Below are 13,524 nucleotides of genomic sequence, written 5' to 3'. Positions count from 1 at the left end.
TTACGATCCATTACTAACCCTGATTTTACCCAGTCCATGGCGTCAAGCGTCAATTGGGATACGATGATCCTCAAAACCCCTGTATCTACGGACGGATAGGTCGTCTAGGGCCCTCCATCCGCGTGTCATCCCATCCTTTGCAGATTCCCCAATCGATCTAAAATTAGACCATCTAGGCCTAGACCAGTTCAACGCTCCCCCCTTCAAACCTCTTTTTGCCATACAGTAAACACCAAAAAGCTCTGTAAAGCTATTATGAGGGGATCTATAACACGCGGATGCGCTTGCTACATGATGCTCCCGGCGGCACATTGGCGGGCCGTGTAAGCCGGGCAGTCGCCTTTCTCCTGATCGATGCTTGCGACCACAGTCAGCACCTAGAACTGCTTGTTAATGGCATCGCAAAACCCTTTTCAAAACTTCGACGGGGTTATTCTGTTGAGTTGGATGGATGGATGCAAATCACAAGGGCAATTCCATCTATGCGAGACTAGCTTTCGTGGTTGTAAGATTTCGTAGCTGTATGATTCTCCGGGCTGCTTGTTTTACCGATGGTTCCATGATCAATGAATGATACCTACCCTGCCTACCTTAGGTAGCTACCTAGGTACCTAGGTAGTCATCTCAAGTTTAACTTGCACAACATCGAGAGCGATATGATATGCCTTTTTGCACCCGTCGACCGCCAACGAGTGAGTGAGGTGTATCTCTGCCGGATGCTTTTTTTTTTCTTCTCTGATTTCTCAATGCTCCCGAGAGATACTGTGCTCGGTACTCTGCACTACCCGTTTGGGGCGCTATTTGGATCACACCGTTCGTGTGGGAAGTTCTTCCATATCTCCGGGTGCCTGGGAAGCGATCCCTATGATGCACCTTGCCCGTGTCAGTGCGCTGGGACTCTGGGAGTGACAAGAACTGAGTCGCTGCTTGCACTATGGTTGTACAAGGATTGATGATTTGAAGGAGGAGACCCGCTCACACCTGCTGTGTACCTAGGTAGGTACTATTGGTAAATGGCCCACCGTTCAAACCCCTGCGGACGACTGAGCCCGCCCTGGCTGCAGTGCATGTCACGCTCACCCAAAAAAAGATTTCTGCATTCTGCATCTCGGGATTGTTTCCTGGCCGAGTAATCAAGCTACTACACACCCACCTACACAAACACCCGTCTCCCAATACCTACTCGCCCTACACGTTTTCGGTATGAGAGACCGGTGGGTGTCAAGATTTCTCAGACAGTCACACCTCAGCTACATTCATGCTTCGTCGCAGTCGATTGGTCTCCTTCGCGGCTTGGAGACCGAAAGACTACTTACTGTACAGTGTCTATACCATACCTACCTCAGGTACCCTACCCGAAGCAGGTCGCATCTCTCATTTTCTTCTTTTGGTATCAATTATCCGCGTGCCCAGCGAGACCAACTAGGGGAGCAAGCAGGTCTCTGTTGTTCTTGGTCATAACCGACTACACACGTTGAACTCGTCAGCTACCTGCGGCAGATTTTCATGGGGATGTACGGAGTATGTGCTGGGGTGGATAGACCCTTTCTGCAAGGTACTTTTTTTTCTTCCTATTTTTTGTTACTGCAAGTCAATTCAGCCACCCCGCCCAAGTATAATCTGCCTACCTACCTAGGTACCTATCTTACCTACCTTGACGGGTACCAGTTTGGATGTCCACCTACCTCCCTTGACCAGGACTTAATCTGCTCAGGAAAAACAGAAAGTGAAGGACAAGGCTACCCCAAATTTTATGGGGGCGCAAGTCAATGAAGAAGAAGGGCGACGCCCGCTCTCTCCCACTTCAATTGGGGGGAAAGAATGGAACCAGAGGTCAGGCTGTGAGGCTGTGAGGCTTATAACTGCGATCAAAACGTCACATTGACAGAGCAAGTAAGCAGAACTGACTGAACAGCCCCTGAACCCGCAGCTTTAATTCGCCCTCTCCTCCAATCACCATTGTGAACTGTCACCAACCAGCCTCCACCCTCTCCGCCTCCACCCCCTGCTGGTCAGCTTAGATACCTGCAGTCTCTTTTTGAAATTGACAGGTACCCTTTCCAGGCCCTTGCAAGAGGGAAATAGAGAGAGAGGGAAAAAAAAAGGAAAACTCGGTGGGTTTGGACTTTTCTGTTTACCCGCCATCGTCTGTCGCGCTTCTTTCCTGTTATGGTAGTGACCTTTCCACCGTCAACGAAAACAGGAAGAAAAATTTCTTTGTTTCCATTTTAAAAACAAAACCTACATCATTACCATGAAATTCAGCATAGTCTTTCTAGCTGTGAATGGGCGCTGTTCTTGCGTCACCCACCTAAAAGGTTGGTCAACCGGTCAACATTGGTTGTCATTCCGGCAGGATCCTACTTCTGTCTTCGTCTTGCCTACCTGGTAGGTAGTGTCATTGGCGAACCAAGTGGCTGCAGGGTACCCGATCAGCCTCGGGACCATGAGAGCTCCGAGCAAGATACATTTACGGATGGGCTGTGGGTCAAAGGTAGGTAAGGTACACCGGTGTTTTCTCAGTCAGTCATGACATGTCAGTCAGTCAGTTAGGCAGGCAAGGAAGGTCCCTCACGATGTCAGTCTGTCTGATCTGCCTCGCTCGGCTTGCCATCCCAAAAATTTATCTACCCACATTACATAGGTAAGGTAGGCATAGACGCACACACACACACACATTCTTTTTGTTCCCCATTCCCTTTTGAATCTCTCTTTTCTTCATCCCGTTTTGATTTGCATATCTGCAACTGCCAGCCCTAAGCCCGGCCATCTGACGCACAACATCCCACCCCCTTTCATCACGCCTCCCTCCTTGTGTCACTTGCACCTTGTACGTAAGGTACCCGGGGTCTCAAAGCACACCATTAGCCGTTGGTTGTTAGCCCTACGCCGCGTTACCAGGCTACCTTGCCTACCTACGTTAACAAGACTCGCATATTGGAACCGGATACTTTCTCTTCTCAAGTGTCTCTCTTGCTCACTCCACATTTTGTTTTGGACGATCCAGACGCATGCTCGGGTCGATCCTTCCCAGTATCGTGCCTTCGGGTAAGGCGCCGCCAGGAACCCCCAAAAGTTTCGCCTTTTATTGTTTATTGTGAATCAAATCAATCTTTTGCTTGTAAATGGCTTGAGAATACCTACCTACCGTACACCTCCTTTCCCACCCTCGCCCCAATCATCCATATAACCTTTGCGTCTGCCTGGCATCTGGGTACCTCCACCCACCTCCCACCTTCAAAAACTTACATCGGAATATAACGCTGTCGGCACCGAAACAAACAAAAACACAATCACCCCTCGTTGGGGGCCATCCTTACCAACTTATTAAGTGACCCATTCTAAGCCACGCTGGTCTCTACTGCCTCAAAATCACCAGGCTGAGTGTTATTTGTCGATCACAAGCAGTTTGAGGCCAAAACATTTATATCCCCACAGTGGTGCCTACCTACCCTTCTTTTTTTTTTTACCACCCACATGCACAGACAAAAGAGATATAGAGCCAACACATTTCTGTCCATTCTTGTCCTCGTATAAGACTACATCCCGGCTCAACCCCTAAAACATTATATACTTAGGGTCAGCCCACCTCTCCCACATCAGATCTCATCGACCAGTCAGGAGGATCACCAGCTCCTCCACCATCATCTTAATCATCACCATAATTCATAATCACTACCAGCACCACACCATTAGATACCCCTTTTATTACAGTCATGGACCTCCCGCCGCCCTTGACTAGATCTCCAGTCTCTCCGCCAAATTCATACTCTCCTTCGGATAGATCTTCTTCCATCGACTACCCGTCGCCTGAACTAGTGGCTCAGCACTACAGCCTCAGTCTTTACGGATCTTCATGCTCCATGGCCTCGTCCGCCCAGGAACCTGACCATTCCCATACCCCTCTGGACAGCATGGGCCAGCAGGAATGGGCCCATGCTACCAGCCAGACCATGCCTAGCATCGTGTCGGCAACGTATGACGGGTTTGGGAGTTTTGGTTCAGCCGCTTCTTTTGGACAGCATGATGTCTACGCTTCACACCAGCACCAGGACTCCATCCTTTCCCACAGCTCTCCTCCACCACACTCCCGATCGCCAGTTGGCTCTCTGAGGAGTCCTTTGGGTTATACTGCCGGCACCCCGATGATGCTTCAGTCCATGACGCCCAGAATCAAGGTCGAGGCCGCGCCCCTGGATTACCGCCACGGAGGGGACATGACACAGTACCCCTCTCCCGCAAGGTCCCTGAACGCCTACCCAGCAGACGTCGGCGTCTACTCCACGACGGTGCCAAGCTCCGGGTACCTGTCGGACACGCAATCGTCCGCCTGGAGCAACAAGGACTACAACTCTGCCGAGAACGAAAGCTACTACAGCCCAGGCCAGTCAAGCCTGGGTGGGGCCAGCGACCGACACAAGCAGGGGCGGGCGGTGCGGCCGTTGAAGAAGACAAAGAGGACGACGACTAGCAAGGAAGATGCCAACTTCTTCTGCGAGATCAAGGGCTGCGGCAAGATGTTCAGCAGGAGCTACAACTACAAGGCGCACATGGAGACTCACGACGAGAAGAGGGAGTATCCCTTCCCGTGCCAGGCGTCAGGCTGCACCAAGAAGTTTGTGCGAAAGACGGACCTCCAACGACACAACCAGAGCGTGCACATGAAGGAGCGCAATCACAAGTGCGACTACTGCGGCAGGTTATTTGCGAGAAAGGACACGCTTAGAAGGTATAGAAGCTCCTCGCGTCCAAAAAAAAAAAAAAAAAAAAAAAAAAAAAAAAAAAAGAGAAAAAAACCTACCCACGCGTTTGCTAACATATTTCTCACTAGACACATGGAAGACGGCTGTCCCAAGCGCTTCGATATTGGCACCCTCGACCTGCGCGCCGAGAGTTATTCGCAGAGACCTATCAGCTCCGATATGAGCATGCTCTCGCCGACCCATAGCACGCTACCTCCTCTGACGATGCCTTCTATTGGCACCAGCGTAATGATGATGGCTCCTGCGAGGGGCAGAGACATACTGCCGAGCAACGACCAAGGTGCAAGATCACAAGGCTGGGGTCGTTGAAAAGCATGTATTTCTATTACTATCGCTTCCTTTTCAAGTTTCTTTTTTAATACGGTTATATCTTGGAGTGGAAGCAACACGGCGGTCTATATACGATACGTTTTTTTGCACGATCCAGAGGTTTTTTTTTATTACCTTTACTTCTTTTCCTTATTCATATTACTCTTGGCCTACACCGCCCAAAAAAGACATGTATACAACTGTACTATACCATGGCAGCCACACGAGGAAGGCATATGACGTATTATTTTCTTTGCTGGATTTCGTCACTGGGAGGACCGCATCTAGGGAGGATCTACGACAATGAAAGTATGCACAAATAAAAAAAAAGACTTCTATATCAACAACAGATTTCTGATTGCATAGCCCAGTCCTTTGCACACCCTCAGACACGTAGGGTAGACTTTCTTTTTGGTATTTCCCATCCTATGATGTAAGCCAGCACTAGGCAATGCATAAAAAGAAAAGCCACCGTTTTGGGAAACCAGCCTAGAGTACATGCAAGACTCTGCCTCGGACTTTACACGAACCAAATCGGCAGTCACCCGAGGACACGAGTGGGTGGGCGCCCCAGGCCCCAAACAAATCTAGCAGCGTGACGAAATCCTGTACGATTCAGGTTCGATATAAGCAATGGATGGAACGTGGAGGGGGGTAGCTTTTGGGAATAATGATTTGATACTTGCGAAGAGAAAAAAGGGGGGAAGAAAAAAAAAGTCACAACTAGAACTAGAACTAGTGAGGGGTTGCTTACGACGGGCAAAGGACTCAACGGCACTTCGAGCCGAGTTGAGGTGCTGAATCCTTCCGTTAATCATGGGGACGAACGGGGGAGTTGAATTGCCAAGTGCGCCACCAGCCCAGTAGGCATTTTTTTTCCTTTTTGTTATTATTCGTTTTGGGGAGTTGATTCCTTGGTTTCTTGTCCGGCTTGTCATCACAGCAGGGGGTCGGGAGAGAGGCTTGCCAAAATTGCGGTCATGTTCTTTTGGGCAACGGTAAAAGCCGCTCGCCGTTGGGGTTGTAAGGTAGGGGGTTTGGGGCAGGGGGTGTGGTCGCCTTGTTTGGAGTCACTCTCTATTCGTTCGCTCGGGCTTCTATCCATGTGTTTCCCTCAAGACGATGATCTTGTTAATTTTTCCCCATTCGACTTCGTTACACAACCAAAGAAATTCGAGATTCATTTTATTTGTTCAAAAAAAAAAAAAAAGAAATTTCGGGAGAAAGAAGGGCAAGTCAACAACAAAGGACCGAGATTCCGCCCAGCCAATGATGATCCTGCATCGACATCTCCAAAGATGTCTTACGCGAGCATTAAAGCGATTGGCTCGAGGCCGAACCGATGGGAAAACAGAGCCCACAACATGACGGGTTGCGGGTCCCAATAAGCCCATGATATTGGTGATATTGATCATGATCCCTGTACTTGGCCACAGTCTTTACTTTTTTACCTTACTGTTTATGTTACCTATCTTACTACCTTACCTACCGGTAGGTATGTACATGATCTCGAGGGCTGTGTTTTGTGGTCTTGACGGTGATGATACAGTACTGTAAGAAGAGGAGGAGTACCCGATCTACCCAGGACCCTAGTGACCGGTGAGCAGAACCTACTGTAACTATCTACCTAGCCACCAGCCCTGTGCAGCACACGTGGTAATAGCAAAAACACATAAAGACCCTGAGCTGATTTGTGTGGAGCAATCTGCACGCGGGAAGTCGTGTCCGTCTAGGGTCAAGGGACTTTGCTTGTTTTGTTTCTTCACTTTCCTGTACTGTTGATGTACTTTGACGATGTGTTTGCTCACTTGGCCCGAGATTTTAGAGTAGCCCCGTATTACCTGCAAATCGGCCCCCAAATCAATTTATCCCACCCCTGTCGTCCTTTTGAGGGGAGAAAACAAGAGGAAACAAACGAATCCAAAGCAAATAGGGAAGAAAAAGAAATAATAAAAAATAAAAGAGAAAAAAAGTGCGTCAGGAGGACATTGAAACACGCGATTACAATTGGACAAACCGGCATAACAAGGTTGTAACTGATGCCGAATCAGGCTTGCAGCCCGGTTACTTACCTACCACCTACCTAGGTACTTGCCTACAACTTACAATTAGATACCCCGTCAAGCCCGTACCCATTTGAAAGAAGAATACTTTCATAACACAGCAAAAAACCGAGCCACCCAGGCGCAGTCTCTTGATCCGCGGCTGCATGAAAGATGGTGGGCAACACCAAAGGGAAAGAAAGCAACCCACAGCTTAGTTGCAAAAGGTCCCAGCCCAGTTGGGCTGAGTTTGGGGCTGGCTTATCCCGTCTATGCATCCCACGGAGTAACCCAAAACGAGCCGGGCTGCGTTTGTTGGCATGGCAGCCCCCCTCAGGAAATACCATCATCTTTTTCTTGTTGTCTTCGGCTGTCTGATCCTTCGATGTGTTCGTGTTCCCACCTCCCTTTCCCGTTCTCCTAGACGCAAAATATACCGATTCTCGGCGAGAGGCGCCTTGGGGAAGAGAGGCGGTTTGATGTCTGTCTCTTGTGCGGCGCTCATCACACATGCGAGCCTCCTACTTGTATGCTTTCTGTTGGCGAACCACTCGAGTGATCGGATTAGGTGGTGCGTGTGACGTGGATATAACATGAACAAAATGCGGAATGGTGACGTCGGCAAGAATCCTTCAACCCCATTGTTTGCCCGCAGCATCCGTTTTCCAATGTTTCCCAGTATACCATCTTCCTGCTCGCCAAAATAGGCAATCTGTTAGAGAATATTCTCTCTCTTCTGTCTTGGGTCCTGGAAACATCCTAGTCGTCGCGTGGCGAGCTGCCAAAGGTGGGGTTTCTTTTTCTATTACCTCGGGTTACGGTTTCAGTCGTCTCCCTACCAGGCCTATCTCTCTCGCGAGTATACTTTACGTATCGCAGACAGGCATTGGTGCAATAAATGGAGCACTCCTCTGAGGGGGGGAAAGTGGTGACAGAGTACCATTAGGCCAAATGGACCCCAAAAAGAAAATAGTATTATATCCTCCGCTAATCTTGTGTTGGGGCCTGGATTAAACGATATGCATGCACTCCGGCCCTACTAGGTAGGAAACCTATGGACTCTGTAACAAATCACGAGCCAAGCAGCAAGCAGTCTTGTTTCGCATCGGGATGCTACACTGCACAAGGCTGAAAGGGAAAGAGTAGTGATATACATGGAAAAAACATAAGCGGCTTTAATTAACGACCGCTGTAGGCAAGTCGTCCGCTCGTGCATCGGCAAAATCCCGAGCAGCTGAGCAAAGTGCAGGAAAAAGCCGCGTATGCTTCCTTTACACGGCACATCATGAAAAAAAAGCTGAGCTTGAGGAGTATGAAGAATCCGATTGGCCGTTGACGATCGAGGAAATATTGTTTTTATGTTATGATACTTAATTAGCCCACCGGGTCCGCCATGTGTAACTTGTAAGACAAATTGAACAAAAGTTCCAACTCATACCTGCATAGGGGTTGGGGGCAAGGCAATAAGACTCACACCACCTATTGAATTTAGACTAGCCCAGACAAATCAAAGCATCAAGAAATAGTATTGAGCTGACTCTTGAGCCATTCTCGCGCTTTTCCGTTGCACGACATGGAAGGCAACCTTGTGGACCAGCCTGAGAGTTCCCCAAATCTACAGTAGTTTGGGCCCCCAAGAAACCAAGGTGGACTGTAGCTGCGGTTACACTCGCTGCAACGCAGCAAGAAAAAAAGAACATGAGCCAGAAGACAAAAGATAACAGGAAAAACTAAGACCAGCCGTGCAATAAGCAGCAACGAGAAAATAACATACCTTCCCCCTCCCCCCCATTGAATCATCCTCTCCATTGCGTGGGGTGGGGGCGCTAAATGAAATCTAACACTTTCGGTGGCTGGGGGACTTGGTCAACATGCAAACAATGGTAATAAAAGAATAAAGAATAAAAAACACCTTTGTGGTTTGGGTCAGCGAAGTTGCTTACACCCCCATCTTCAAAATGCAGGACAAAAAGGGTACAGTCCAATCCCATCCACCTCAATCTCACCCCGTGGCAAGACAATATAGGTATACACCCCACACCAACGTTAGCTCGGCGCTGACAGTAATCTAGGTGATGTTGAGTGCTCATGGGGCCGACAACAAAAGACAAAGAAAAATATGGAGAATCTCTCGGTGCCGCCCTCAACGGTGCGAAGACGCGGGCCGTAGCGCTGGCGTCGTGACTAGGGGGGTGATTTTTTTTCTTTTTCTTTTTTCCTTCTTCTTTTCTTTGCTGGCCACGTGAGCCCGGATCTTACTCGCTCGCGGAAAAAAAAAAAAAGGATGAGAATCCTTGCATCTTATCAAAGGGGTCTCGTTTACTGTACTCATCGGCTAATTGTGTGTCATCCGTGTTATCATCTGAGAAAGTCGAGATGTACAGCACTGACTAAGAGGAGGGAAGAAAATCAAAGGGAGGAATACAGAACAAGACAGAGAGGATACTTTGTTAAGCATATGGGAATTAAGAAACTATTGCCGGACGATCTTGTTCTATACGTGTGATCTATTTGAAACAGAAAAGAATATTATATACTTGTAGAGGTTGGTTGGTGCTGTTGGGCATCGTGGAAAATAGGTAAGCGGAAAAAAGCAATCCTAAAACAGAAGCGCAAACCTCGCCCAACCCACTCGGCTGTAGAATGTTCCCTCTTGCTCACTGTGAGCACCAAGACAGTAGTGTTTCTTGTCACAGAAACACAGTACAAGAAGTGATAAACAAAAATGGGACACCCGCTCCCACTTTCCCGCTGCCAAAAACTCCAACAAATATCTGTCATTGTTCCCCATATCATCCCGTGCTATCCAACCGATTCTCCCGCGATGGTCATCACTCCGTGTCCCCTACATTATTCATCCTCACATGTATACAAAGAAAGGATAGAGCCCGACCCCTGGAGCTAGACGCCAAAAGACAAAGTGAGCATATGCATGACTGAAAGGAAGTAAGACTCAGGGGTACGCTATCCTGTCGTTGATGCTGAAGGGGTATTTCATGTCAGATTCTCCAATGTTCCCATATATGTTGTCCCATCATGGTAAGTCGTGTGTTCCTCGTGGTCGTATCGTGTGCGCAGTGGCCCTGCCACTTCATTCCTTGACCGTCTCCCCAGCCAGAGACAGTGAATTCTCTTCCTTCTTGCCAAATGCCCATCCGATCCAGCTCGCTCGCTTGTTTTGCTGGCTGGCACTGATATCCGGATTTTCTTGCACTAGCCTAAGTGGCCGGGGCTTGTTGCCGCCAAACGTCGCGCCCGCACCTCCACCGGAGCGCGGTGGGCTGTTGCTCGTAATTGACATGGCGTCTGCAGGCTGATGGATGCTTTCACCGCTGGTGGATGACGTTTCGCTTCGCATACCGGGGAAGTTACCCGAAGATGACAGGGGCACGCTCGCGCGGCTCCCAGACGGCGTGCGCGTGCCTGCGGATGGAGTACCGGGGTGGAAGAACGTCTGACTTCCGCGTAATGTGGGCGAGAGAGGACCGCCTTCACCGCCGCGATACATCTGGTTTACAACGTTGGCAGCTCCAGAGGTAAACTGCTCCGACATGGGCCTACCACCGCGGCGCACAGATGTATTCCGGGTCAGCCCGATTGGAATCGAAGGCGCCGTTTCCGGGTTCGCATGAGCCGACGAAGGCTGAGTGTTGCTTGGCATAAAAGACATGGGACGCGGTCTAGGTTTGCCAGGTGCAGGGGCCTCTCCCGGCTTGCCCATCGCGATAGACTTGGCACGCTGCAGAAGCGTTGGTCCCGATGCTGGCGGCGCTGGGAGGTCCTTGTTGGTATTTGGCTGTTTGAAATCGGGGGTGTCTCCATCTTGGTTGAGTATGGACTCAAAGTCGGCACGCTGGAGCAGCCGCTCGATAATCTTGTTGATATACAGCGTGAGAGCCTTGTTCTCATCCCTGGCCGAGCGAAGCTCAACCTCCAGGCGACGATAGGCCTCCTCGCTGTTGCTGGCCTCGGACAGCTCGTCTGCCAGGCTTGAGCCGCCCGTGTTCTCATGACTTGAGCCTGTGCGTCCTTCAAGCGCAGCGAGAGCATCCGAGGCGCCACCACCGCCGATACTGCGACCGAAGTCTCCCTTAAGTGTCCTCTCCTGCAGTAACAGCTGGTAGCTCTCGTTGTCCTCCAGAAGACGAGCGTTGGCCATGCGCGTCTCCATAAGCAGACGTTCAACCTCCTGAAGTCGCCCACCTCCTTGGTTCTCCGATTCGACAAGTTTGATCTGAGCCTCTGCGAGCTCAAGGCGTAGCGACTCGATGAGCTTGTCCTTCTGCAACACAAGCTTTGAGCTGTTACGAGAATCGCTGCGTTGGAGAGAGCTTGGCGGAGCGAAGCTGCCATCGACGCCAGGCGAATGTGTTGCTTTAAAGAGATATTGTCAGCTTTACAAAAGTTCGGACCAGTCGGCCATTACATAAAGTTTGCTGTTGCAATGGACTTACCTTGTCTTGACGGCCTTGATTCATCTTCAGTCCCATTGACATTCCTCTGAGCCAGACTGTCCTTTAACCTCTGGATGACAGTCTGCATCTCCTCTTCACGATTGCTCATCTCTTCCTTCTCCTTGGCCATTGCGCTTCTTTCAGCTTCGTAGATACTCTCCATTTCATGGATACGTCTTGTGGACTCGCGCTTTTCGTTACTCAAGGCCTCAATCTGTTCTTCTTGCTCGTGAAGCCTCTCTTCTAGGCGTGCTTGCTCGACCATCGCCTCATCCAACTTGCTCTGTAGGACCTCGGCCTGCCTTTGCGTCGTTTCGGCAGAAGTCTCGGCCTTGCTCAGCCTCTCTTTCAGATCGTCAATCAGGCTGAGTGTCTCAGCGCGAGCGGCCTCATCTTCAGCGGGGTTTCCGCCCGGGCCAGGTGAACTCCTCCCGTTGGTTCCGTTACCAAGAGGAGATGCGCGAGCGGTGCGCGACGTGACCGGCGTTCCACTGCGCAAGGATCGAGTCCGCGCGACACCACCAGCCGCCCCAGGAGAGGATGGTGTAGACGTGCGAGCGGGGGCGCGCGCAGGGGACGCCGGTGTGGGCGAGCCTGCCGCATCGCGGCCGGTGCCCGGAGGCTTCCTAGCGGCCGCTGCTGCTGACATGACTGAAGCTGTGTCGATGTATACAGTAGCTAATATAGTTGGTTGTTTTGTTCGTTGTTCAATGCTGTACTGCGTCTTCGAGAAAAGTACCTCCCCTGAATGACTCTTGTGATTTGGTGGTAGCTAGCTAGCGACCGTAATGTTTCGTTTGTAGCGACTGATTTGCTTGAATGTTTCTGGAAATACGGGCTCTTGTTGCGCAAATGACTGGCCGATCGTTGCAGGACCGCCTCTTGGAACTCCACGAGGCGTCGAGGGAGCTGTGTTATCGCCGGGTCGAAACAAAGACTATTGTTACCGTATGTTGGGTAGGCAACGAGGGCGCCGGCTGCTGACCAGGCGCCACGTCAGAATGCAATGCAGGGCCAGAGACGGAAACGTTTCTTTTTGCGAATCCCCCGCAGGAAACAAAGCTGAACCGAGTGAGTGGTGTGAGAAACAAAACCGAAGAAGTTGTGCAGCTTAACTGAGTAAGTAACCTACCTCAGTAGACTATGGTTGGGCAAAAGATTGTCTTGTTATTGACGATGGGGTTTAATTTCGAGTAGAGGCGTGCTCATTCGTTCGTCTTCACCGCTGCCACAGACTGTTTTGTTTTATTTTTTTCTCTCCTCTCCTTTAACGACACCCAAAAAGGTCCATGTGCAGGACGCGCAGGGGAAAGGGGGTTCCACAGGTGGGAAATAGAGGAGGGACCGCTATTATTGGGTGTGGTCACTACGGACTCCAGGCCAAAAAGTGGGTTCTATTAAGCGTCGAATCGTGGGCGGGACTTGGCTTTGTGCTTTTTGCGGAAGGAGCAAGTTAGAGTCGAAGCCGAGCGGACTAAGCCTACGCCACACTGTGGTCTCAACAGCAACGTTGGAACGGACGATCCGATGTTTGCCTTTGCGATTACGTTGAGTGGTCTTTCTTTGGCTGAAGCCTCTTTACGACGATTTTTCTTTGAGGCTGCCTCTACGAAAACTCTAAGAAGCCCACTGGGCGAACACCACGCTAACTCACTTGCACTACTAGCTGGATAAACCATAACACGCTGAGATGGTGACGAGATGAAAGCTCATCGAATGTGCGGCAACAGAATCTCTCGAGACATGGGTTAAAAAGCCACACATACCATCATTCAGACTAGGCTGGCGGCCGGAATATACGCGAGGGCGTGTTGATTTAGAAGTTCAACTCGGATCAATCGCTCATGTTTAGTACCGGTAGTAACAAAGTATCACCGACGACGGGTGCAGTTGTGGCCGGACACTTGTTGCAGAGACAGTTCGTCCTGTTGCTGGGCCCGTTTCGACCGTTGTCAC

The 13,524-nt window shown here is 50.2% G+C and overlaps 2 protein-coding genes across 2 annotated transcripts; one reads left to right on the top strand and one right to left on the bottom strand.

Annotated features, from left to right (window-relative positions):
* Positions 1-2,016: 2,016 nt before the first annotated feature.
* MGG_03133 (uncharacterized protein) lies at positions 2,017-5,435 on the top strand. Its single transcript, XM_003716817.1, has 2 exons — positions 2,017-4,729; positions 4,832-5,435. Exons 1-2 carry the CDS (start codon positions 3,717-3,719, stop codon positions 5,070-5,072), a joined length of 1,254 nt encoding a protein of 417 aa, XP_003716865.1. The 5' UTR covers positions 2,017-3,716; the 3' UTR covers positions 5,073-5,435.
* A 4,100-nt stretch (positions 5,436-9,535) lies between these two features.
* On the bottom strand, positions 9,536-12,860 carry MGG_03134 (uncharacterized protein). Its single transcript, XM_003716816.1, has 2 exons — positions 11,569-12,860; positions 9,536-11,488 (listed from the first exon to the last, which is right to left on the bottom strand). Exons 1-2 carry the CDS (start codon positions 12,215-12,217, stop codon positions 10,206-10,208), a joined length of 1,932 nt encoding a protein of 643 aa, XP_003716864.1. The 5' UTR covers positions 12,218-12,860; the 3' UTR covers positions 9,536-10,205.
* Positions 12,861-13,524: the final 664 nt, after the last annotated feature.

Source organism: Pyricularia oryzae, chromosome 4, assembly GCF_000002495.2.
Source record: "Pyricularia oryzae 70-15 chromosome 4, whole genome shotgun sequence".
Lineage (NCBI taxonomy): Eukaryota > Fungi > Ascomycota > Sordariomycetes > Magnaporthales > Pyriculariaceae > Pyricularia > Pyricularia oryzae.
The sequence above is the reverse complement of the archived record's forward strand: the minus strand, read 5'-3'. Positions and strand labels throughout refer to the sequence as shown.